At 41.0% G+C, this 26,694-nt stretch overlaps 1 protein-coding gene across 7 annotated transcripts in view; it reads right to left on the minus strand.

The window, feature by feature from the left end:
* Positions 1–26,694, minus strand: part of ADK (adenosine kinase) — a 593,446-nt gene that overhangs the window by 544,207 nt on the left and 22,545 nt on the right. For 3 of the 7 annotated variants that reach the window (XM_035267903.2, XM_078345541.1, XM_002756211.5), the window contains exons 1-2: positions 23,144–23,267; positions 402–476 (exon numbers count right to left, since the gene is read on the minus strand). In XM_035267903.2, coding sequence (XP_035123794.1) covers positions 402–476; positions 23,144–23,157 — 89 coding nt within the window. In that variant the 5' untranslated portion in view covers positions 23,158–23,267. Of the gene's footprint in view, positions 1–401; positions 477–22,700; positions 23,268–26,694 lie in introns of those variants that run through there. The other 4 variants (XM_009009683.4, XM_009009682.4, XM_009009681.4 and 1 more) reach the window with 2 other exon arrangements.

Here is a 26,694-nt window from a genome sequence, read left to right on the forward strand (position 1 = left end):
TCTTCTCTAATCATCTTTCTTCTCCCATTAGAGCTTCTGAGAGGAAACCAGATTGGGCACACTCAGGGTAGAATGGCTGTAGATTATGATACCATTATGGATGTAGTTCACTGACAGTAGTTTAAAATTGGGGGAATTAAATAATCAGGTAAGTCATATAAACTTTTTCTTCCAAATAATAAGCAAAAAATTTTTAAATAAAAATGGCAATGTAAGTTTTCCCAAGGAAAATTATGCTCACTCAATAGTTAATGATACCATACTTGCTAATAACTGACTTAAAATTTCCTGACTTTTCCTCTAATTGAAGACTTTAGGTAGCAAATTCACTTCGAAAGTTTTCATCCATTTTTCTTCAAATATAAGTTCCACATAGTACATACGAAGAGTTTAATACTTACTTATCAAGGAAATCTTTGTCCACTACAGCAGAGATGTCAAGCAGAGGATTTCCCATTCCAAAGAGAGTATTTTCTCTAAAAAAAAAAAAAAAACACAAAATACAAGTTATAAATACTTCTAAAAGTAAATGTATATGTAAAAGGTACACAAATATAAAAATAACTATCTTCATTTCAACCTGAAAATAAACCTAACATACCAGTTTATTAAGCATTTGATTTGCCTATATGTAGGACATTTTAAAGGTAGCATAAAGCCATTTAGAAAAAAAGATGATTAACTGAGAGAGATGCAAATCAAAACTACAATGAGATACCATCTCACACCAAACAGAATAATAATTATTATTATTAGACACAGAGTTTTGCTCTTGTCACCCAGGCTGGAGCGCAATGGAGCAATCTTAGCTCAGTGCAACCTCCGCCTCCCAGGTTCAAGACATTTTCGTACCTCAGCCTCCCAAGTATTACAGGCACCTGCCACCATGGCCGGCTAATTTTTGTATTTTTAGTAGAGATGGGGTTCCACCATGGTGGCCAGGCTGGTCTCAAACTCCTGACCTCAGCTGATCCACCCGCCTCAGCCACCCAAAGTGCCGGGATTACAGATGTGAGCCACCATGCCTGGCCCAGAATAACTATTATTAAAAAGTAAAAAAATAACAGACATTGTGGAGGTTGCAGAGAAAAGGTAACATGTTGAGGAGCATTAAGTTTACCCTGCCCCCATGACTCCTTCATGGAGGATACTTTGTAATTAGTGGTAGGCAGGTAACATCTGCCTACTTGATGTATTTTTAGGTATAGAACACCTGTGTATTAATGAGAATCATCTGTCTAAAAGCAAGTAAATATGCGGATTAAAGTCTGCTCCGGGCCTTCAGTCTGGAGAGCTGTCAGCCCTGCAGGCTCTCAGACTGTTGGTCACCAGAATAGATCCACTCTGTTGTGCTATCTGAGTGTCTGCCTCTCAAATATCTTCAGTACTGCATAGGTGGGGGTCTCTTAACCGAGCTGGTTCTTGGTAGTAACACTTATAAACTGTTGATGGGAATGCAAATTAGTTTAGCCCCTATGAAAAGAAGTTTAAAGATCTCTCAAAAAACTAAAAATATAATTACCATCTGACTAAGCAATCTCCTTATGGGTATATACCCAAAGAAAAATGAATTATTCTACCAAAAAGACATTGCACTTAAATGTTTATCACAGCACTCTTCACAATAGCAAAGACATGGAATCAACCTAGGTGCCCATGAGTGGTAGAATACATAAAGAAAATCCAATACATATACACCACAGAATACTATGCAGCCATAAAAAAATGAAATCCTGTCCTTTGCAGCAATATGGATGCAGGTGAATTATCCTAAACAAATTAACATCCAAACATAAAACCAAATACCACATTTTCACTTATAAGTGGGTGCTAAACACTGGGTACACAGGAACACAAAGACAATAGACACTGGAGATTCCAAAATCAGGGACGGAGAGAGCAAAGCAAGAGCTGAAAAACTACATATTGAGTACTGTGTTCACTACTTAGATTACAGGGATCATTACAAACCCAAACTTCAGTATTACATGGTATACCCACGTAACAAACCTGCACATATACCTCCCTGAATGTTATTAGGGAGCCCATGGAATATCCTGGAAGAGTCCAAGCAAGAGCTCTATCTACCCTTGACAAACTGTGAATGACTGCAGTAGGGTCTTCACAATAGATATCAGAAGTGATATAATTTTATTATTATGTATCCAAAAACTTTAAATACATGCTAACTTTCTATAAAATGATTTGTAACTATTACAAATTTAAATGCACATCTTTCCATGTAAAAATGTCTAGCTAAAACTTTTATTCATGTCCTCTTATTTTCTTATACTTCTTATATTCATGCCTTCTCAAACATATACTTGCCTGTTATATAGATAAGGATTCATTTCAGATGCCTATAATATAAAATAAAGCAAAACAAATACAAACAAATCAACAAGAAATGATATAATTTTCAATTACATTCAACAGACTTGGAGGAAGTCTGTTTTCCATAAGCGATCACAGTATGGCTCCAATCCAAATAAAAGAAAGAACTTCACCACAAGTGATGCCTTAAACAGAAGCTCATCTAGCAGCAAGTGAATATGGTTGGATCAGTCTCAATAGGAGACATTCATCTAGTTTATCCAATAAGATTTGCCTCTGTGTAATTTTCTACTGGTCTCCAGTTTACTGATGAGCTCTCTTTCAGTTGCCCCCAAACCAGTTACCATCCTCATCATTTGGAGACTATCAGTAATAACAATGGACCAGTATGCAAGGATTTTTTTAAAAAAGAATGAGGTATAGCCTATAATTATAATCTGAAATGATTTTTAGGATATAAAATTACAGTCTCTTATTAACACCATAGATTGGGCAACTATGACTGAATATCTAAGACATTTGTCCCTTTTCTATTTAAAGAAAGCTGAGTGGAGGAAGGTAAGATACACTTACTTATTCACACTTAAATTGCATTTATTAGTCTTCATTAGACTTGTGATCAAACAAGTCTAATAAAAAGAATGTACTTTAAGTGCTTAGAAGATGAAGAATCAACAGAGAAATACAGTAACACCTGACCATGATTTCACTGAGACTACTCTGCCTGATTTGTTTATTCTTATTCAAACAATAAAAACTCCTAGAACTTGTTATTTTTAAAAAAATTATGAGTACTTGGCTTTTTATTTTCATTCACCCTTTTTAAGCATCCAGTTCAAAGTACACAGTCATGTAACCACCAAATTATGGACCATTTCCATCATGAAAAAAAAAAAAAGCATTCTCCTGCCCCACATCAATTTCTCTACCCTCAATTGGTCCCCTCTCAGTTTTTTGTTTGTTTCTGAGACAGAGTCTCACTCTGTCACCCAGGCTGGAGTGCAATGGCACAGTCTCGAATCACTGCAACCTCCACCTCCCAGGTTCAAGCGATTCTCCTGCCCACCAGCATGCCTAACTAATTTTTGTATTTTTAGTAGAGACAGAGTTTCATCATGTTGGCCAGACTGGTCTCGAACTCCTGACCTTATGATCTGCCTGCCTCAGCCTCCCAAAGTGCCGAGATTACAGGCATGAGCCACCATGCCCAGGTAGTCCCCTCTCAGTTTTAAGGAATATAATTGTTACACCTCTTTTTAAGAAGTCAAACCTTTCAACATCTACCACATTCCCAAGAGTTTATTATACTCTGTTTGAAAACTCAGTAAAGATATTCTTACAGACAGCCCAATAATTGATTCTAAGAACAAAGTACAATTCTAGAGTCAAATAATTCACATCCTGAGTCTCAGTTCTTTTTTTTTTAAGATGGAATCTCTCTGTCACCCAGGCTGGATAGCAAAGGCACTATCTCTGCTCACGGTAACCTCTGCCTCAAGGGCTTACGCAATTCTCCTTTCTCAGCCTGCAGAGTAGCTGGGAGTAGCCCAGCACCACACCTGGCTAATTTTTGTATTTTTTGTAGAGATGGGGTTTCACCATATTGGCCAAGCTGGTTTCGAACTCCTGACCTCAAATGATCCACCCGCCTCAGCCTCCCAAAGTGCTGAGATTACAGGCATGAGCCACCTCGCCAGGCCAGAATCTCAGTTCTTGAGGTAGCTTGTTGAGAGACTTAAGCAAACTTTCCACCATTTCTGGGTCTAAATGTTAACAATGTTTGACTTGTTGCCAAATAATATTATAATTCAGTTAAGGTCATTTGAAGTCATTCTTATAATAAACAGGAATCCTGTGTTTGTCATCTGTTCCTTGCCAGGAGGTAAAAGGAGACTTTTACCCCAAATTTTCTCACTCAAGAGTTGAATTTGGGTGGAATTGATCCCTGGGGCAAACCAAAACCTAGGCCGATCAGCACAATATATTTCTCTAGCCATCGATATATTTCTCTAGCCATCATGACCAGAGAGATTGGCATGTAACCTAAGTCAGGCAAATCAGAATTAACCTAATATTTTTTCCTATAATACTCAGATACAAAACATATTTTTCCCTAATAGATATAAATGAAGAAGGTGCTAGAAGCCTTAAAAACCTAATGACCTCAAGGTGGCTGCCTTAGGATAAATTTTATACCACATAAAGCAGAGTGCAAAAACTGAAAGAAACCAGGTCATTAATGAAGTTGTTGGGCCACCTAATTAAGCTTTACCTGAACGTAGCCTCCATCTGAACTTTTCTTTTTGTTGTTTTGCTTTTTTAACTTTTAAATACAGGTGTACAAGTGCAGATCTGTTACATAGGTAAACTTGTGTCATGGAGGTTTGTTGTACGGGTTATGTCATCACCCAGGTATCTGGACTTTTCAATTACATATGTTGGTAGTTTATTTCAGTCTGAGGCTGGTTTTTAGCTACTCATAACTGAAAGTATAGGGGCAGATGTAAATTGTCATTAGTTCGTTTTGTGAATCTGTTTAATATGTAATGCATTTTATTATGAAACTGTAATACAGACAAGATTAGTGGTGCTCAATCTTTATACTACAGTTCCCCAATGGAGAAAGTATGCAACATAGACCCTGATGAGACATGCTATTAGGCTGCAATTGTCCAATGTCTGCATGAAACTGTTTGCAGAAGCAGTGGCTAGAAGGAGTGAGGAGAAAGGAATTTAAAGTAGCACAGGCTGGACATGGTGGCTTACACCTGTAATCCCAGTACTCTGGGAGGCTGAGACAGATAGATGGTTTGAGTTCAGGAGTTCAAGACCAGCCAGGGCAACATGCCAAAACCCAATCTCTACAAAAAAAATTGGCTGGGCACAGTGGCTCACACCTGTAATCCTAGCACTTTGGGAGGCTGAGGCAGGTGGATTGTCTGTGCACAAGAGTTCAAAACCAGCCTGGGCAGCATGGCAAGACCCCATCTCTATAAAAAATACAAAAATGAGCCAGGCGTGGTGGTGGCAAGTGCCTCTCAATAGTCCCAGCTACTAGGGAGGCAGAGGTGGAAGAATCCTTGAGCCCAGGAGGTTGAAGCTACAGTGAGCTGTGAGTATGCTACCACCAAGAAAGAAAGAGAGAGAGAAAAAGAAAGAAAGGCAGGGGAGGGAGGGAAGGAGGGAAGGAGGGAGGGATAGAGGGAGAAAAAAGAAAAGAAAAGAGAGAAAAACACAAAAAATTGAGCCAGGCATGGTGGTGCACACCCATAATCCCAGCTACCAGGGAGGCTGAGGTGGGAGGATCAATTAAGCCAGGAAGATTGAGACTGCAGAAACCTGTGATGGCATCACTGCACTCCAGCCCTGGGTGATAGAGTAAGACTCTGTCTTAAAAATTAAATAAAATAGCCCATAAATGATATCTACAAATAGTAAGTAAAAAAGATACAATTATTTTCAAAAGCAAATGAAACTTTGCTCATGTCACCTTTCCCGTTTCTTCACTGCATATAACTGAGATTATATGAGATTATAATATGAGACAAAGAAAATCTGTTAAAATCAATTTTTTTAAATGGCTGGTTTCTTAAATATAAACACAAATAAACTAGTGTCCAGGCCAGTAAATATTATGCCCTTAAGTGATTAAGATACTATATGAATAAGCATTTTTTATTTTATTTTTTTTTTTTTTTGAGACAGAGTTTCGCTCTTGTTACCCAGGCTGGAGTGCGATGGCACGATCTCGGCTCACTGCAACCTCCGCCTCCTGGGTTCAGGCAATTCTCCTGTCTCAGCCTCCCAAATAGCTAGGATTACAGGCACGTGCCACCATGCCCAGCTCATTTTTTGTATTTTTTAGTAGAGACGGGGTTTCCAGGATGGTCTCGATCTGTTGACCTCGTGATCCACCCGCCTCGGCCTCCCAAAGTGCTGGGATTACAGGCTTGAGCCACTGCGCCCGGCCAAGCATTTATTTTTATCTTGTTCTACTAGAATGTGAACAAGATGAGGTTTAGTCTATAGCCAAAAACTATGACTAACCCATACTGGGATTACTTTTTGTTCCAAATGTTAGCAATATCTTTTTTTCTGGAAGGGATGCTAGGATGAGAGATTCTGAACAATCTTTTTTATTTGGCGGGGGGCGGGGGGGGGTCAGTAATTTTATAAATGTCTCATAATTTAGGCTTGCAGCCAACATAAACCAATACTATAATTATTACTCTGTTGGACAACCAACAAATTTTAAACTGACATGTACGAGTAAGAGTTCCTGAGAAAATTTTTTCTTGGCTATTGATATATTATGTTTGAATGTTGATTAGCCCTCTAACGGAAATGTTTAGTTATGCTATGGTACCAGTATAAACACTAACAATGACTGTCTTTAACTGTTACACCAGTCATCTTCTCTTTAAATCCAGAAACCTCAGCTTTATACATGACTCTTCTCTCTTCATCAACCAGCCCCATCTTAAGGACATCATCTTGGTTTTATCGAACACTTCTTGTACCAGGATCTCCCACAATATACCCACGAGCACTAGGCCCTCTACAGACATTGCCTGAATTTCTACATTGTTAGCAATTTTTTTAGGCACAATAAATCCTGCACGGTATCACCAGAATTGTATTATTTTAAACAATTCTAGCCACAATATTTTTCTACTTAAAACCTAGCTTCTGATTATGTATAGGATAAAATCCAAAAGTGTAACACAAAGGACATTAAATCTAGCTCTAACTTACCATATTTTATCATATCTAAGATGTCATTATTCATAAAATAATCCCAATTTTTAATGATGATGCAAAACAGTTGTAAGATGTATGCCAATTTCAGAGTTGTTAAAATGGGAAGAAATGTGCACATTAAGATCATCAAAATTTAGTAATTCTTTAGACTTACCTCTCACCATTCTAATATGTACAACCTATTTAATCATAATGCCTTACTGTTCTTTGAATAAGATTCTGTCTGTAAAGTCCTTTTCCTACTTCCTTTGCCTGGCAAACTCCCATTCATCTTTTTAAAATTTCCTATATGCTACCGTCTTGGGAAATTTTTCCTGATCAACTCAAGCGCTTCCACATAAGATATACAAGCTGCTCCCAAGACAACTCAAGAGTGCCAATAATAATGTAGAAAATGGCTCCTGGTACTGTGTATCAAGGCACTGCATCCCTCCCTCCCAAACATTCATACATTCATTCCCTCCAGCTCAATTCTGAAAGTCCTTTGAAGAACTTTTTAGTTTATTTTAGGGGTTGCTTTGAACTTTATCTCAATCAACTGATCTTAATCACCTAGACAACAAAGGGTAAGACTTTTTTGAAGTCTTAATTGCATCTGTATTCCCAATGGCTAGCATATGATCATTCCATGGGTTTTTGAGCAATTCAGTGATTCTAGGTTCTGATCTTTTCTTTCTTTCTTTTTCTGAGACAGGTACTTGTTCTGTTGTTCAGGCTGGAGGACAGTGGTGCAATCATGGCCCACTGCAGCATCAACCTCCCCAGCTCAAGAGATTCTCCCACCTCAGCCTCCCAAGAAGCTGGGACTATAGCCACCACACCCAGTTAGTTTTTTCCTTTTCAGTAGAGACTGGCTTTCCCTCTGTTGCCCAGGCTGGTCTCAAACTCTTGGGCTCAATCTATACTCCTGCCTCAGCTTCCCTAGGTTCTAGGATTACAGGCATGAGCCAGTATGCCCAGCCCAAGATACACTTTTATAAAGACACAAAAGATTTGAAAACAGTTAGAAAAAAGACACACCATGAAAACACTAATCATAAATTACAGTGGCTATATTAATAACAGATAAGGTAAACTTTAAAATATGGAATATCACCGGATATAAAGGGATTTCATGAAAATAGGTCAAATCATCAAGAAAAGGTAATAATACAAAAGATAACAATACACAGTGTGTACGTACCAAATAAAATGGCTTCAAAATACTTTAAAAACTTAGAAACAAAAGAAATAGGCAAATATATAATCTTAATTTAGCATCCTTCTTTCAGTAATTAGCAAAACAGGCAGACGCATCAAAAATTAAGGAATCACACTACACATTATTTATCTTAGAGAAAGAAAAACTTATGTGCACAGAGTTCCTAACAGATTTATTTGTAAAGATAAAACACTAGGCCAGCCATGTTAGCTCACAGCTACAATCCCAGCAATTTGGGAGGCTGAGGTGGGAGGATCACTTGAAGCCAGGAGTTCAAGACCAGCCTGGGCAACATAGTGAGACCTCATCTCCACAAAAAACAAAAATAAAAATAATTAGCTGGGTGCCTTTGTGCATTGTCTACAGTCCTAGCTCCTCAGGAGGCTGAGGTGAGATAATTTTTTAAGCCCAGGAGGACTATAGTGTTTAGTGATCACGCCCATACACTCTGGCCTCAGTGACAGAGTAAGCAAGACCATACATATCTCTAAAAAAAAAAAAAAGAAAAAAGGGGCCCGGTGCAGTGGCTCAAGCCTGTAATCCCAGCACTTTGGGAGGCCGAGGCGGGTGGATCACGAGGTCAAGAGATCGAGACCATCCTGGTCAACATGGTGAAACCCCGTCTCTACTAAAAATACAAAAAATTAGCTGGGCATGGTGGCACGTGCCTGTAATCCCAGCTACTCAGGAGGCTGAGGCAGGAGAATTGCCTGAACCCAGGAGGCGGAGATTGCGGTGAGCCGAGATCGCGCCATTGCACTCCAGCCTGGGTAACAAGAGCGAAACTCCATCTCGGAAAAAAAAAAAGAAAAAAGGTAAAAATCAAACAGTAAATTGGTAAACAAACTATGGTACACCCATAAAAGAGAAGCAATAAAAAGAAATGAACTGTAACACATACAACAACTTGAATGGGTCTCAAAGACATGGTGCTAAGTGAAAAAAAAAGCCATATCTACGGGTTACATACTGTATGATTCCATTTATATAACACTCTCAAAGTTACAAAATTACAGTGATGGAAGACAGGTCAGTAGTTGCCAGGGGTTAGGGTTCAGAGAAAAGCGTAACCATAAAGAAATAATTTGAAGTTATTTCTTTGTGGTAACAGAACAGTTTGGTACCCTGAATGTGGCAATAGCTACACAAATCCAGACATAATAAAATTTTATAGAACTATACACCACAATCTCCTCAATTTAAAAAGTATATACAAAACTGGTAAAATTATAATAAAGTCTATAGTCAACTTAACACTATTGTATAATACCAAAATCAGCCTCCTGGTTTGGGAACACATTATAGTTACCTAAGATATGCCATTGGGGGAAGTTGAGTGAATAGTGCACAGGAACTTTCTGTATTTTTGTGATTTCCGTGAGTTGTATTTCAAAAAAAAAAAAAAGGGGGGGGGAGGAAAAAGATATAAAAATAGATGTATTAAAAATGTTTAGACCAGGCGTGGTGGCTCACACCTGTAATCCCAGCACATTGGGAAACTGAGGCAGGAGAATCACTTGAGCCCAGGAGTTTGAGACTAGCCTGAGTGAGACCGAGTCTTTGTATTTTACATAGTGAGACACTATCTTTATATTTTAAAATAATTTTTTGGCCGGGCGCAGTGGCTCACGCCTATAATCCCAGCACTTTGGGAGGCCGAGACGGGTGGATCACGAGGTCAAGAGATCGAGACCATCCTGGTCAAAAGGTGAAACCCCATCTCTACTAAAATACAAAAATTAGCTGGGCATGTTGGTGCACGCCTGTAGTCCCAGCTACTCGGGAGGCTGAGGCAGGAGAATGGCTTGAACCCAGAAGGCGGAGGTTGCAGTGAGCCGAGATCGTGCCATTGCACTCCAGTCTGGGTAACAAGAGCGAAACTCAGTCTCAAAAAATTATAATAATAATTTTTTTAATGCTTAAAAAACAAATTAGGGTGACATCATTGGGAACAGCAGATTAAGAACCTCCAAAAATCCTCTTTCATAAAAGCAAGAACACTGGCAAAAAAAAAAAAAGAAAAAGTGAAAAATCAGACTGGACACGGTGGCTCACACCTGTAATCCCACCACTCTGGGAGGCGGAGGCTGGCAGATCACAAGGTCAGGAGTTTGAGACCAGCCTGGCCAATATGGTGAAACCCTGTCTGTACTAAAAACACAAAAATTAGCTGGGTGTGGTGGCGGGCACCTATAATCCCAGCTAATCAGGAGGCTGAGAAAAAAAAAAAATCAGAGTTCTGAAAAAGTTGGTTTTTGATTTTTTTTTTTTGAGATGTAATCTCCCACTGTCACCCAAGCTGGAGAGAAAAATGGCACAAGCTCCACTCGCTGCAACTTCCGCCTCCCAGGTTCAAAAGATTCTCCTGCCTCAGCCTCCCGAGTAGATGGGATTACAGGTGCCCGCCACGCCAGCTAATTTTTTTATTTTTAGTAGAGATGGGGTTTCACCATGTTCGCCAGGCTGGTCTTAAACTCCTGTCCTCGTGATCCACCTGCCTCAGCCTCCCAGAGTGCTGGGATCACAGGCAAGAGCCAGCGGGCCCAGCCCAGAACTCTGAATATTAGCCAAAAGGCTTGCAACAATCCAAGGAGCATTTATTTAAAAAAGATGGCTGAATCTCAGTAAGAACAGCAAGCTTTGTGGCATTTTAACATGCCCTATTCCCATCCCCCTCTTCCCAGCTCCAGGTCAGACATGAAAAGCAACAGCCCACAAACAGTGGAATCCAGAAGCCTAGCAGACAGTGGAGGTGACAGAATAGGGCTAGAGCTCCTTCAAAGTCCCATATTCAGAGCAGTTATTATTTGAGCTCACTGGCAGTTCCCTGAAAAACTCCAGTCTCAAGATTTCCCAATATTTAAGCTGATTCAGAGCTTGACCATTGCTAACAGCCTTTTCCCCCAAGGTATTTATTTGTCAGAAACAATCAGCTACAGTTGCTTAACATTTCAGCTACCTGAAGCAGCTGGGGCAAACAAGCTAACCAAAACACATGAAAGTAGGAGAATGAGATGTCCATAGGGAATTTTGAAAAGTTCTGAAATTCCTAAGACTCTGGAAGGCCACGAGAATGTGCCCAGGGCTGGCCAGGCGCTGTGGCTCACGCCTGTAATCTCAGCACTTTGGGAAGCCAAGGCGGGTGGATCACAAGGTCCAGCATTCAAGACCAGCCTGCCAACATAGTGAAACCCTGTCTCTACTAAAAATACAAAAAATTAGCTGGGCATGGTGGTGGGCTCCTGTAATACCAGCTACTCAGGAGGCTGGGGCAGGAGATTTGCTTCAATCTGGAAGGCGAGGTTGCAGTGAGCTGAGATTGTGCCACTGCACTCCAGCCTCCGTGACAGTGCAAGACTTTGTCTCAGAAAAAAAAAAAAAAAGGCCCTAAGCAATCACCACTGACTGAGCATGACGCTCAGCAAAAACAGGAAGTCAATGCTATGGAGGAACTGTAAGCCTGATCGAGTACTGAAAGCGTGCTCCAACAAGCACACAGAGCCTCTCAGCAAAGACTAGAACAGTAACAAGTATTGACAAGAATATGGAGAAACTGGAATCTTCATACATTGCTGTTGCAAATTATAAAGTGATTCAGCCACTTTGGAAAATAGTTTGGCAGTCCCTCATAAAGTAAACATAAAATTACCACATGTGCCGGGCACGGTGGCTCATACCTGTAATCCTAGCACTTTGGGAGGCAAGGCAGGCGAATCACCTGAGGTCGGGATTTTGAGACCAGCCTGACCAACATGGAGAAACTTCATCTCTACTAAAAAAAAAAAAAAAAAATTAGCTGAGCATGGTGGCAGATGCCTGTAATCTCAGCTACTCAGGAGTCTGAGGCAAGAAAATTGCTTGAACCCAGGAGGCAGATGTTGTGGTAAGCCAAGATCATACCATCGCACTCCAGCATTAACAACAAGAGTGAAACTCCATCTCAAATAAAAAAAAAAAAAAAAAATACACAACCAAAACAGAAATCCAACAAAATTAAAATCTGGGTTTTTGAAAAGATTAACTAAAACTCTAACTAAAGATTAACTAAAACGCCTAGGGTTTTGCCAAAACTCTAGTAAAACTGATCCAAATATTCAAAAGAAGTACCAACATCAAGAATACAAATGGAGAAATATAGCAGTTCATACAGGCAATAGCAGAATATTAAGAAATCTTATGAACAAATGTATAACAACTCAAAAATTTAAAATAAATTCATTAAAAAATGCAACTTCCCAAACTGACACAGGAAAAAATGAAGAATCTGAATGCTTATATAGCAGTTAAAGTAATTAAACTAATTTAAAACCTTCTCCTCTTTCCCGCAAAAACACTTCAGGCCCACATGGCTTCACTGCTGAATTCTATCAAAATTTAAAGTAACAATACCAATCTTATAAAGCTACAATAATTAAGACAGTGTGGTCTTGGCATAAGGAGATACAAATAGATCAACAGAAAAAATGAATCCAAGAAAAGACCCATAGCTATCTAATCAATTGAGAACCCTTTGAGAAACCGTTATATGACAGCAAAAGATTAGTTCAAGATAGATCATAGGCTAAATACAAAAGATAAACTATAAAGTTTATAGAAAAAAACATAAGAGAATAGTTTCACAAGCCCAGCAGAAGGTAAGGAAAGACTTCTTAGAAAAAGTAATACCATAAAATAAATCAACAAATTCAACTTGCTCAAAATTTGAAAGTTCTGCTCTCAAAAGACATTGTTAAGAAAATAAAACAGCATAGCTCAGATCAGGAGAAAAAGTTTTGTGTGTGTGTGCGTGTGTGTGTGTGTGTGTGTGTGTGTGTAAAACCGGACAAACCTGGCAAATAACTTGTATTCAGATATAAAAAGAACAACTACAAATCAGCAAAAAAAAGACAACCCAATAAAATAGGGTCGTATATAAATGTTTAATAAAAACTTTTACATAAGTGTTTATAGCACCATTATTCACAATAGCCCCAAAGTGAAAATAATCCAAATATCTATCAAATGATAAATGGATAAATCATGGCATATCTATACAAAGAAATATTATTGAATCATAGTATTTCAGAATTGAACTGACACTTCAAATTAAAAGATAAGCAAATGGCCAACAATCATATCACTATCAGCTATCAAGGAAATAAACTAAAACCATGATGAAATACAACTATACTCTAACCAGAATTCTAAATTTTAAAATGCCAAACGTTGTCAAGAATGCGGAAAACTGAACTTTCATAAAACCACTAGTGGGAATATAAAATGTGTTAAATTTTTCTTTTGGAAAAGTCTAGCGGTTTCTAAAGTTAAACATAAATTCTACCCTAATTTCACTCCGAGGTATTTACCCAAGTCCATGTAAAGATATATACAAAAATGTTCATAGCAACTTTATTCATAGTGACCAAACACTGGAAATAATTAACAGGAGAAGTCCATTAACAGGAGACTTATTGCTACATATATATAATGGAATATTTCTTGGCAATAAAAGGGACAAACTACTGATACACACATCAAAATGGGTGAATCTCAAAATTATTATATTGAACAAAAGTAATCAGACACAAAATATTCCTTGCTGTATGATTCCATTTATGTGAAGTTCTAGAATAGGCAAAATAATATCTACAGTAAAAGAAGTCAGAGTATGTTTGCCTGGGTGGGAAGGGGAACAGAATTAATTAAAAAGAGGCTGAGTCAGGCACAGTGAGATTACATACCTGTAATACCAACACTTTGGGTGGCTGAGGCAGGCAGCTCACTTGAGGTTAGGAGTTCCAGACTAGCCTGGCCAACATGGTGAAATTTTTTCTCCACCAAAAAATAAAAAAATTAGCCCAACTCAGTGGTGTGCACTTGTAACCCAGCTACTCAGGTGGCTGAGGCAGGAGAATCCCTTGAGCCCAGGAAAGGTAGGTTGCAGTGAGCCGAGATAAGGCAGCTGCACTCCCGTCTGGGCAACAGACCAAGACTCTGTTTAAAAATATATATATAGTATATTGTTGGCATTTTAAAAAAACTAAACAAACTAGGGAACTGTCTCTTGGTTACGTAAAGCCAATCCTTCCATCTGTATTCTAGATTCTATCCTTCTTGCCTACTCAACAACATTGATCTCTTCCTTCTGTCAAGCATCACCTATTTTTTCTACATTCTATTGGATCACTGTTTTCGACACACAAATGTTAAAATTTCAAACTCTCCATGCAGAAAACCTCGGCCCAGCATATACTTCCAACTACCATTATTTCCCTGCTCCCCTTTACACCAAAATACTGCCACTGCTCTATCAAATAGTAGGTTCCCCTAAAGAGATAAGACTACTCATTTTAAATTCAATTTGGAGAAAGGCGCACGTGTGACATGACTAACACTTATATAACAATTTCCAGCTTAAAATGCATTTTTTGATATGTCACTCTTAATATCTTCAAAACACCCATGTAGGATAGATATTGCTATTATCTCTGTTTAATGGATGAGGAAACAAGAGGTTCCTCCAGGTTATATAACCTGCCAAAAGTCAGATAACAAATAATCCCTAATTTCAAATCATGTGCATTACTGTTCAATATACTACATTTCTACACTCAGAACTCTCCATACAATAAAAATGTTTGGCCAATGAAAAGCATCCAAATGTACCAAAAATAAACCAGTATTCCATTATCTTACGGTCCTATTTCAAATAACATTTCAACAAACAAAACCTAGTACAACAAAATGATTATAATGTATATGTAAGTGACCAGATAATTTATTATCCAAATGGGACACTTTTGAGAGTAAATGAGACACATTTATGTGTCTATTAATAATTATGTCAGGATAGCCAGGCACAGTGGGTCATGCCTATAATCCCAGCACTTTAGGAGGCTGAGGTGGGAGGATCACTTGACCAAGAGTTTGAGGCCAGGAGGTTTAAGAGCAGCCTCAGCAACATGGCAAGACCCCAGGCATGGTGGTGTGTGTTTATAGCCCCAGCCTCTCTGAAAAGCTGAGGTGGGAGGATCACTTGAGCCCAGGAGTTCAAGGTTACAATGAGCCATGATCACACTGCTGCACTCCAGCTGGGCAACAGAGCCAGACCCTGTGTCTACAAAAGAAAAAAATAAACATGATAATGTCAGGGTAACAGAGATGATCCAGGATTGTTCTGGGCAAACTGGGACATACGGTCATCCTATTCATAACCTAGTTTTGCTATTTAAAAAATTAAAATCTCAGACCAGAATGCCAGCTAAAAAAGTAAAAATTAAAAAAAAAAAAAAAAAAGTATATCTATGCTTTGTTACAGTATTTTTATTTTATTAACAGTATATTTCATTACAAGATCAAGGGATCCTCCTGACTCACCTTCTCTAGCTGCTGGGATTACAGGCGCACACCACCACACCCCGCAAATTTTCATATTTTTTTGTAGAGACAGGGTTTTGCCATGTTGCCCAGGTGGGCCTTGAACTCCGGGCCTCAAAGTGATCCACTTTGGGGCCGGGCGCGGTGGCTCAAGCCTGTAATCCCAGCACTTTGGGAGGCCGAGGCGGGTGGCCCACGAGGTCAAGAGATTGAGACCACCCTGGTCAACAAGGTGAAACCCCGTCTCTACTAAAAATACAAAAAATTAGCTGGGCATGGTGGCGCATGCCTGTAATCCCAGCTACTCAGGAGGCTGAGGCAGGAGAATTGCCTGAACCCAGGAGGCGGAGGTTGCAGTGAGCCGAGATTGCGCCATTGAACTCCAGCCTGGGTAACAAGAGCGAAACTCCGTCTCAAAAAAAAAAAGTGATCCACTTTGGCCTCCCAGAGTGCTGACATTACAGGCATGTGTCACTATGCCCTGCCATAGTATTTTTTAAATACCAATTTAAAAACAAGGATGTGGCTGGGCACAGCAGCTCACACCTGTAATCCCAGCATTTTAGTGGGTGAATCACTTGAGCTCTAGAGTTCAAAACCAGCCTGAGCAATACGGCGAAACCCTGTCTCCACAAAAAATACAAAGGTGAGACTATAGAACTACAGGTGGGACTGTAGGGACTACAGGTGGGAATACTCCCAGCTACTTAGGAGGCTGAAGTGGAAGGATTGCTTGATCCTAGAGGCTGAGGTTGCAATGAGCTATGCTCATACCACCACACTCCACCAAGGGCAACAGAGCAAAACCCTGCCTCAAAAAATAAAAAAATAAAATAAAACCAAGGAGGTACGAAGAGGTAAGGAGACATGATTGTTAACCAATATTACAGGAAAGATTAACATTCAAACAGTCTAGAAAATCACTTTGGTTCAAGTTTTATCTTTGACAGTTCTGCTTAATGTAGCAATATTGTAGCTGGAAAGATCTGGGGTTAGAAAACCTTATATGCTTTTTTCAAACAAAGATGACCTATTTATAAATAGAAGCATTAACAGCTGACAACATTGTACATGAAAGAAAGATTACTGTTTTAGTTCTTCAAAATATTCCATAAATGAAACAATTTTATTTTATTTTAAAAGTTCACTTACCTAAGAAATCCCAAAGTATAAAAAAAATTGTGCAGTAATGTGAATTTACAATTCTTATTTTAAAAACACAAGTAAAAATGAGTTTGAAAACTGTTTAAAGGCTCTAAAGAAACCAACTCAACAAAACAGTTTCAATCTTAGCCAGATTTTAGTCTCCATATGAATGTTCTGAGTGGCTTGGCAGATTCTATTGGACATACCTCAAAAAGTTTTGAGTCTCAGAAGGAAAATACCCTAGGACCCCACCCACTGTCCACATAAATTTTCCAATGTAGGCTTAACCCACAAAAGTGGTTCCTGAATCATCACGTAGGGCACAGTGATGTCCAGAGTCCCAGAATAGTTTTAGACCAAACCTGACCTATCTGGGCAGACCAAAGAATAGAGCTCCTTAGCTCTACAACAAACACTCCCAATTCCATTCCCTAGTCTTCCCTAGCACAAACCCAAACTGTAAGCAATGCCCAAAACCAGACTAGACACTGATGTTAGGAAAACAAGGCAATATTCAGAGGGGAATTTTGAAATAATGTTGCTCAGTGAAAAAAATGCATAAAGTAGGAGTCAGAAGATCTAAATTCTATCTTAGGCTCTACCACTGTCTAAGTAGGACATTTCACTTTACTTTGGACACAAGGTCCAGTATAGAAAAGGAAAAAAAGTAAAATGTTAAGTAAGATCTTCTTTGAATCCTGACATTCTGCATTTTCCTCTGTCTCCTGAATTTAACTCAGGCCCCAACTTAACTATTAGTCCAATTTAAAATGACAAACACATCAATTTATCAAATATGTTTTATCATTTCCCAAATGAAGACCAGTAGGAATCTGATATATACACAAAGGATACAAGTTGTTCTCCAAGGATACCTGGTTTCAAAGGCTATATATTTAGACTCTTCATCAGTAATTAAGTAGAATAGAAACAAATGATAAAAAACTACCTCCAGCCAGCCGGGCGCGGTGGCTCAAGCCTGTAATCCCAGCACTTTGGGAGGCCGAGGCGGGTGGATCAAGAGGTCGAGAGATCGAGACCATCCTGGTCAACATGATGAAACCCCGTCTCTACTAAAAATACAAAAAAATTAGCTGGGCATGGTGGTGCGTGCCTGTAATCCCAGCTACTCGGGAGGCTGAGGCAGGAGAATTGCCTGAACCCAGGAGGCGGAGGTTGCGGTGAGCCGAGATCGTGCCATTGCACTCCAGCCTGGGTAACAAGAGCGAAACTCCGTCTCAAAAAAAAAAAAAAAAAAAAAACTACCTCCAGCCAAATTCAAAGATCTTAAGTTTAAAAAAAAAAAAGTTTTTATTTAAAATCATTATTTAGGAATTCCTAAAGAGACCAAAAAAGAATCATTATTTAGAAATTCCTAATAGTTGAATGCTACACTAGAAAGGGCACTGAACAAGGCATATAAAGATCTCATATCTAGTTCAAGATATGTAACTGTGTGAACTTGAACACAGCACAGTATCTCTGGGCTTTAATTTCTTCAACTGCAAAATGACAGAATTAGATAGGTAAGTTTGTTTCCTGTCTAAAAATGTAAGATTTAAACTTTTTTTTTTCAGATAACACCATTCTCTAAGTGCTCAAAGTGCTTTTACTCCATTTAAAAAATGCTCTAAAATTTTTTTTTTTTTTTTTTTAAGACAGAGTTTTTCACTCTTGTTACCCAGGCCAGGCTGGAGTGCAATGGCATGATCTTGGCTCACCACAACCTCCGCCTCCTGGGTTCAGGCAATTCTCCTGCCTCAGCCTCCCGAGTAGCTGGGACTACAGGCATGTGCCACCATGCCCAGCTAATTTTTTTTGTATTTTTAGTAGAGACGGGGTTTCACCACATTGACCAGGTTGGTCTCGATCTCTCGACCTCGTGATCCACCCGCCTCAGCCTCCCAAAGTGCTGGGATTACAGGCTCGAGCCACCGCGCCCGGCCAAAAATGCTCTAAAATTTAAAAGCACTTTTACACTTATCCAACACTGGTAGGATGCATATCTCTACTACTGAGTTATTACATTAAACAAATGTCCAGAATAGAAAAGAGAAATGGAAGATCAGTAACTCATAAAAAGGCCCTCAGTTGGGCCCCAGATATTCTGACCATTGGTCCTCATTGATTTCCAATCCTATATTCTTTCATGAGCACTTTTTTTGGGGAATGGAGGGACTGAGTTTCGCTCTTGTTACCCAGGCTGGAGTGCAATGGCACGATCTCGGCTCACCGCAACCTCCACCTCCTGGGTTCAGGCAATTCTCCTGCCTCAGCCTCCTGAGTAGCTGGGATTACAGGCATGCACCACCATGCCCAGCTAATTTTTTGTATTTTTAGTAGAGACGGGGTTTCACCATGTTGACCACGATGGTCTCGATCTCTTGACCTCGTGATCCACCCGTCTCGGCCTCCCAAAGTGCTGGGATTACAGGCTTGAGCCACCGCGCCTGGCCCCTATATTCTTTCATAGCCATTGCTAGGAAAACAGTCACATTACCACATTTAGCAACAATTATTTTAAGGATGGTGTAAAAACAAGAACATCAGACACAAAGTCATTAATGGATATCTTGTAATCATTCAGCTTATCAGGAAAAGGAGGTCAATAATACCTACCTTTTAAGCTACCGTTAGACTGAGCACAAAATGGAAATGTTAACAGAAAGGAGTCCCAATCTAGACCCCAAGAGAGCATTCTTAGACCTCATGCAAGGAAGAATTCAGGGCAAGTCCATAAAGTGAAAGCAAGTTTATAAGAGAAGTAAAGAAACAAAAAGATGACTACTCCAAAGACAGAGCAGGAGGATGGGCTGCTCAACTGAGTATATTGTTTTTGTTATTTCTTGATTATATGCTAAATAAGCAGTGGATTAATCACGAGTTTTCCAGGAAAGCGGTGATGATTTCTCAGAACTGAGGGTCTCTCACCATTTTAGACTAAGGTCTGAATGTTCCCATGGCATTTGTAAACTGTCATGGCATTCGTGGAAGTGTCTTTTAGCACGCTAATGTATTATAATTAGTGTATAATGAGCAGTGAGAACGATCAGATGTCACTCTCATCACCATCTTGGTTTTGGTAAGCTTTTGCTGGCTTCTTTACTGCACCCTGTTGTGGGGTCTTTGTGACCTGTACCTTCTGCCAACCTCCTATCTCATCCTGAGACTAAGAATGCCTGACCTCCTGGGAATGCAGCCCAGTAGGTCTCAGCCTTATTTTACCCAGCCCCTATTCAAGATGGAGTCACTCTGATTCAAACGCCTCTGACAGGAACATGCCTGATAATCATGAATGCAAAAACTAAAGATATGGCATAATTGCATTAAATGTAGTGTTCACCAGGAAATGGCTGGTATCTGTAGAATTACCAACTCATTCAAAACTAACACTATACAGAGTCATTTCCCTTTCAGTGGCCTCCCTGCTCTTCCTCCCAACACCCAGCAGTTGTGTTCTCTTGGCTAACCCTGCCTGCTTCTGAACCCCAGTAATCAAGTCTTTGCAGGATAAGAAGAAAGTAAAAGAGTTACTATAGTTGTCTCTCATATGATACTTTATAATTGATGTCCACCAAGGCAGCTTTTTCAGAAAATTTAAATAGTATATTGTTTCTATAAAGACACCATGCAGAGCACTAGATCATGGAAATGTTGATTCAGTTCCTAACTTTGCCACTAACTGATTTTGCACAAGGCACTCAAATTTTCTTCCTCAGTTTCCTCAGGTGTAAAATGTATTAACTGGTTTAAATAACATCTGAAAGAGATTTTTCAAGTCATATTACTATAGTTCAAGATTATACAAAATACAAACTGACATCCGAAGAAAGCATAAATTTTATTATCAGTTAATCCATCCTTTCAAAACATGTCTAGTAAGATTGGTGTCAACCTCTACATCAGTCTTTTAAAAACAATTATCAACCTCTTCCGTAAAAAGATAAACCCTGATGTCACTTGTTAAACAGCAGAAGCTTTAGATTTGGATGTTTCTCCAAAGAGGCATGGTCAGGAAGATGATAATCAATTAAAACTGAATCCACATAACACCTAATTTTTTCTTTTTTTTTTTTTTTTTGAGATGGAGTTTCACTCTTGTTACCCAGGCTGGAGTGCAATGGCACGATCTCGGCTCACCGCAACCTCCGCCTCCTAGGTTCAAGCAATTCTCCCGCCTCAGCCTCCTGAGTAGCTGAGATTACAGGCACGCAGCACCATTCCCAGCTAATTTTTTGTATTTTTAGTAGAGACGGGGTTTCACCATGTTGACCAGGATGGTCTCGATCTCTCGACCTCGTGATCCAACCGCCTCGGCCTCCAAAAGTGCTGGGATTACAGGCTTGAGCCACCGCGCCCGACCGCCACACCTGATTCTTAACCCAGAAAATATTTGACCCATACACTTAATTAGTAGCATTCTGTGATGATGGGAGTGGAAATGGGAAGAAGGGGAATTAACTCTGGGTATAACAGCCTAATTCTAATTCATCATAAAATACTGTTAGCTTCAAAAGCTAGATTTATAGGCCCCAATATAATTTACTGTGAAATCCTTCCACGTGGGACTCCGTTTCAGCACCTGAATCTCCTTCTGCATAATGAGATAAGTACTTTGCCTATGTTAGTACAGAATTATGCAATTTAGGCTGTGCGTGGAGGCTCGTGCCTGTAATCCCAGCACTTTGGGAGGCCGAGGCAGGTGGATCACTTGAGGTCAGGAGTTCGAGACCAGCCTGACCAATATGGTGAAACCCCATGTCTAATAAAAATACAAAATTAAGGCCAGGCGCGGTGGCTCAAGCCTGTAATTCCAGTCCTTTGGGAGGCCGAGGCAGGTGGATCACGAGGTCAAGAGATCGAGACCATCCTGGTCAACATGGTGAAACCCCGTCTCTACTAAAAATACAAAAAAATTAGCTGGGCATGGTGGCGCGTGCCTGTAATCCCAGCTACTCAGGAGGCTGAGGCAGGAGAATTGCCTAAACCCAGGAAGCAGAGCTTGCGGTGAGCAGAGATGGCGCCATTACACTCCAGCCTGGGTAACAAGAGTGAAACTCCGTCTCAAAAAAATAAATAAATAAAATAAAAAATAAATACAAAATTAGCTGGGCGTGGTGGCAGGCGCCTGTAGTCCCAGCTGCTCCGATGGCTGAGGCAGGAGTATTGCTTGAACCCAGGAGGCAGAGGGTGCAGTGAGCAGAGATCGCGCCATTGCACTCCAGCCTGGGGAACAAGAGTGAAACACCGTCTCAAAAAAAAAATACAGAATTATGCAATTTAAGAGACAGACTGTGTCCCAGTTCAGCACAGTTGTATCTTAGTATCTTACCTGATCTTACCGAGGGTTAGGTTCTCAAGCTGTGTCTTCAACACAAGGTAGTAAAAGTTACCATTAAGAATCACCTTAAATCACCAGGACGTGTGAAGCCTGCAAAGCTCACAGATCAAAAATGAGCTTATTTTATTTCTCTTCACATTTTTGTGCTGGGGCCTCCCTTTCTCTGGAACAATAACGCCCAAGTTCTGCTTTTTTAAAAAGACCAGTCAGGACACTGCGTACATAAAGAAATTTATCTCTTTTTATAAATAGTTGAACTAGCGTAAATTAAACATTCAGTCAAGGCTACTGGGAGAAAGTGGACAAGCCCATTATCCTGTCGCCATTAACAAAAAAAAAAAAAAAAAAAAGAACCTTCCAAACTGGAAGAACAATTGGGGGAAAAGTCTCCAGTTTCATGGCTTTCGCTACATGCCCAATATCTCTAAACTCATTTCACTTGTGACCCTCAGATAAAAGGAGTAACGAAACAAGATGGTACCTTCGGGAACAAGGGTCCTAATTCCAGTCATGAGCAAACATTTAAGAGACACAAAATCTCACAACTTGAGGGCAATGTACCTGCATCAGAGAAGAGCCAACTTTGCAGGTCTGCTCTCGGCCAACAATGAAGTTCTGTCAGAAGGCATGACACGCAGGCATGACACACACTGTGCACGCCACGTTCCCTCGGGCCCTGGGCCGCCCCCCCCGGGGGTGCGGGTGGGGCACATTTTTCATGGAAAATCCACTACACACCCAAAAACGCTTGCAACCCTGGAATCTGGGAGAGGGTCACCTCAACCAAGCAGCAAGACACAGGACTCCGCAATGTGCCACAAACCCGAAAACTTCTGAGGAAAGAAGAAATGCCGAAATGAAAAGTGCGGAGGGAACCCCCAACACGAGGGGGACCGGCGGCGGAGGCAGACTCCAGACCACCCGCGAGAAGGGGCGACAGTGCTCTGGCGCTCGGGAGGCTAACACCCCGCCCGGAGCAGTAGAGGCGGCCGCCAGCTCGTTACCTGACGGACGTCATGGCTTCGCCCTCCTGCCCCTCGCCACAGCGCCCGCGTCCGATGCTCTGCGTCGGCTACGGCAGCAGCAGGTATCACAGCAACTGCTTCCCGGCTCAGGCACTCAGCGACTGGGAGGGCGTCCTCACACACCCCGCGCGCGGGCGGCCCCGGGCGAACCGGCCCCGCGTGCTGATTGGCCGCGGCCGAAGGGAGGCGGGCGCTCCGCCCCGGGCGAAGGGCTGGAGATCGTCCCCGGGCACCGCGGGCCACCGCGCGTCTCGTACTGGCGCGCTAGCGCGCGGGCTAGCAAGCTGACTAGCGGGCGCGGTGGCCATCTTGAGTCCTGGTAACTGCGTCCCCGCTACCCCGCAGTTTACAGGGCAAGAGGTTGAGTGCCCGCCTCAAAAATGGCCGCGCCGCTGGCAACGAGTTTAGCAGTCACATGGCCACGGTCTACCTCGCAAGCTCCGGCCCCTTTAACAGCACTTAGGAAGGGGGCACTGTCAGGGCAGGTCTTCGGGGATGGGATTTAACAGCCTGCAAAATCCATCTGCAAACCGGGGAGAAAAAAAACAACAGCCTGGAAAGCCTCAGCCTAAGAAAAAATTAAGAGTGGCAGCAGCTGCACGACGTGCTAAATTCCAGCATGCGGCCTTTGAGAGTCAATAGCTCGGTTTGATGGTCCGAAAGGTTCCTTAACTTCAGAAACACTTAGAGCAGCTTATTTAATATGTAAAGTGTCACTTTATGTATCAGAATCTAGAAAGGTAAAGGCTGGACATTAGTATTTTTAGCTATACCAGGTGAACCAGGTACACATAAAAAATTTTACCACCTCTGGGCCCCATTCAAGACCATCCTATTTGACACACTTCATTGCCTCACTTTCCAGAGAAGTATATGGGCTATAAAAGAAGAATCTGGCCGGGCGCGGTGGCTCACGCCTGTAATCCCAGCACTTTGGGAGGCCAAGACGGGCGGATCACCAGGTCAAGAGGTTGAGACCATCCTAGCCAACATGGTGAAACCCTGTTTCTATTTAAAAATACAAAAATTAGCTGGGCGTGGTGGCGCACGCCTGTAGTGCCAGCTACTCGGGAGGCTGAGGCACGAGAATTGCTTGAACCTGGGAGGTGGAGGGTGCAGTGAGCCGAGATTGTGCCACTGCACTCCAGCCTGGCACCTGGCAACAAAGCAAGACTCTGTCTCAAAAAAAAAAAAAGGACAAGACTCTAAGACCAGCCGGGCGCTGTGGCTCACGCCTGTAATCCCAGCACTTTGGGAGGCTGAGGCGGATGGATCACGAGGTCAAGAGATCGAGACCATCCTGGTCAACATGGTGAAACCCCGTCTCTACTAAAAATACAAAAAATTAGCTGGGCATAGTGGCGCGTGCCTGTAATCCCAGCTACTCAGGAGGCTGAGGCAGGAGAATTGCCTGAACCCAGGAGGCGGAGGTTGCAGTGAGCCGAGATCGCGCCATTGCACTCCAGCCTGGGTAAACAATAGCGAAATTCCATCTCAAAAAAAAAAAAAAAAGAATCTAAGACCATAGGGAGGGAAAGTGGATGGTACCCTAACTCCTGGCTCTAATCTTAGAGTTTAGTGCAGTTGAAGAGTTAAGAAATTATGAGCCAATTGAAGGAAAATTAACTCCAACTATGAAAAGGGAGAAATCAGTAAATGCTTTAGGATCTAAATTGCTTTTTTATTGCTTCTTTATTCTCTGTGCAATGTTTTTTTTTTTTAATTTTCATTTTTTTACTTTTGAAGAGATGGGGTCGCATTATGTTGCCCAGGCTGGTCTTGAACTCTTATCCTCAAGCAACCCTCCCACCTTTGCCTCCCAAAGCACTGAGAATATAGGTGTGAACAACTGGGCCCTGCTCTACAATGTTATTTATATTAACAGACTACAATATCCAGTGGCATTCATTTACCATCTATGATGGTGATCTCTTTCATATATCTGAAATCAGTTAATCAGACACAAACCAATACCATCAGATATAGAAATGTGGCTGATGGAACTGAAGAACTTTAATTTAATTTTAATTCATTTAAATTTTATAAACTGAAGCAATGTATTTTCCCATTAAACACAATTTTATTGTTTTGGTTGGACTACACTTTTTTTTTTTTTTTTGAGATGGAGTCTTGTACTGTCACCCAGGGTGGAGTGCAGTGGCATGATCTCCAACCTCTACCTCCTGGGTTCAAGCGAGTCTTGTGCCTTAGCCTCCTGAGCAGGTGGGACTACAGACAGGCACCATCATGCCTGGCCAAATTTTTTTGTGTCTGGTGGAGACAGAGTTTCACCATGTTGGCCAAACTGATCTCAAACTCCTAACCTCAAGAAATCTGCCCGCCTCATCCTTCCAAAGTACTGAGATTACAGGCATGAGCCACCACGCCAGGCCCCTTTTTACCTTTTTAATGTGGCTACTAGAAAATTTAAAATTATAGGAATCTTGCATTATATTTCTACAGAATAGTGCTGCTCTACAGTCTGTTAGCCTTCACTGTCCCTGTGAGAGAATTAAGTTCACAAAATGAAATTAGTAAGGAAGCCAGTTTATACAAATCTGTTTCCTTACTAGCCATAAAACACACCAAATATTCCAAAAGATTTCAGATTTCCTTAGAAAATACTATTTTCAACATTGTTCCCTTTAATTTGGGAAATGCCTATCCAGAATAAAGCCATGGACTATAAAACTCATGTGTTCAGTCCATGAGTAAAAGCTGTAAAAACAGTGAGCTGTACTTGATGTGGTTAAGACTTTGACCCTGAATGTCCACAAGCAGAATTAGTCAGTTGTTCCTCTGGATTAAACAGGATCTGAAGCAAAAAAGCAGCTGGATTAGCAATTCAAAGTGGGGGAGATACTGACTAATTCAAGAGTTACCCACCTTCTCTAGTGGAAAATGTTAATAATCTGCATTTCAAACCATCAGTGCTTTTCAAACTTTAGCATGCATACAAATCATGTGGATCTTGTTAAAATGCAGGTTTGGCACTGCAGGTATCAGTGACCAAAATTTTTCTTTTTTTTTTTTTTTAAAGACAGTTTCACCATGTTGGCCAAGCTGGTCTTGAACTCCTGACCTCAGGTGATCCACCCGCCCTAGCCTCCCAAAGTGCTGAGATTACAGGCGTGAGCCACCACGCCCAGCCAAAATTTTTCATTTCTTTATGTTCCCAGGTCTCCTGGTCTGTGGGCCAGGCTGAGTAGCAAGGCTGTAAAAGTAGCAAGAGAGATCTGGTTTGGAACTCCTGCTTGACTTCCTATTACCTGTATGGCTTTAAGCCGGTTTTGTTTTTTAGGTTTTTTGTGTGTTTGTTTGTTTGTTTTTTGAGATGGAGTCTCACTCTATCACCCAGGCTGGACTGCAGTGGTGAGATCTCGGCTCACTGCAACCTCCAGCCCCTGGGTTCAAGCAATTCTCTCACCTCAGCCTCCCAAACAGCTGTGATTACAGGCATGTACCACCATATCTGGCTGGGTTTTTTTTTTGTTTTTTTTGTATTTTTAGTAGAGACAAGGTTTCACCAT

Source organism: Callithrix jacchus, chromosome 12 (genome assembly GCF_049354715.1).
Source record: "Callithrix jacchus isolate 240 chromosome 12, calJac240_pri, whole genome shotgun sequence".
NCBI lineage: Eukaryota > Metazoa > Chordata > Mammalia > Primates > Cebidae > Callithrix > Callithrix jacchus.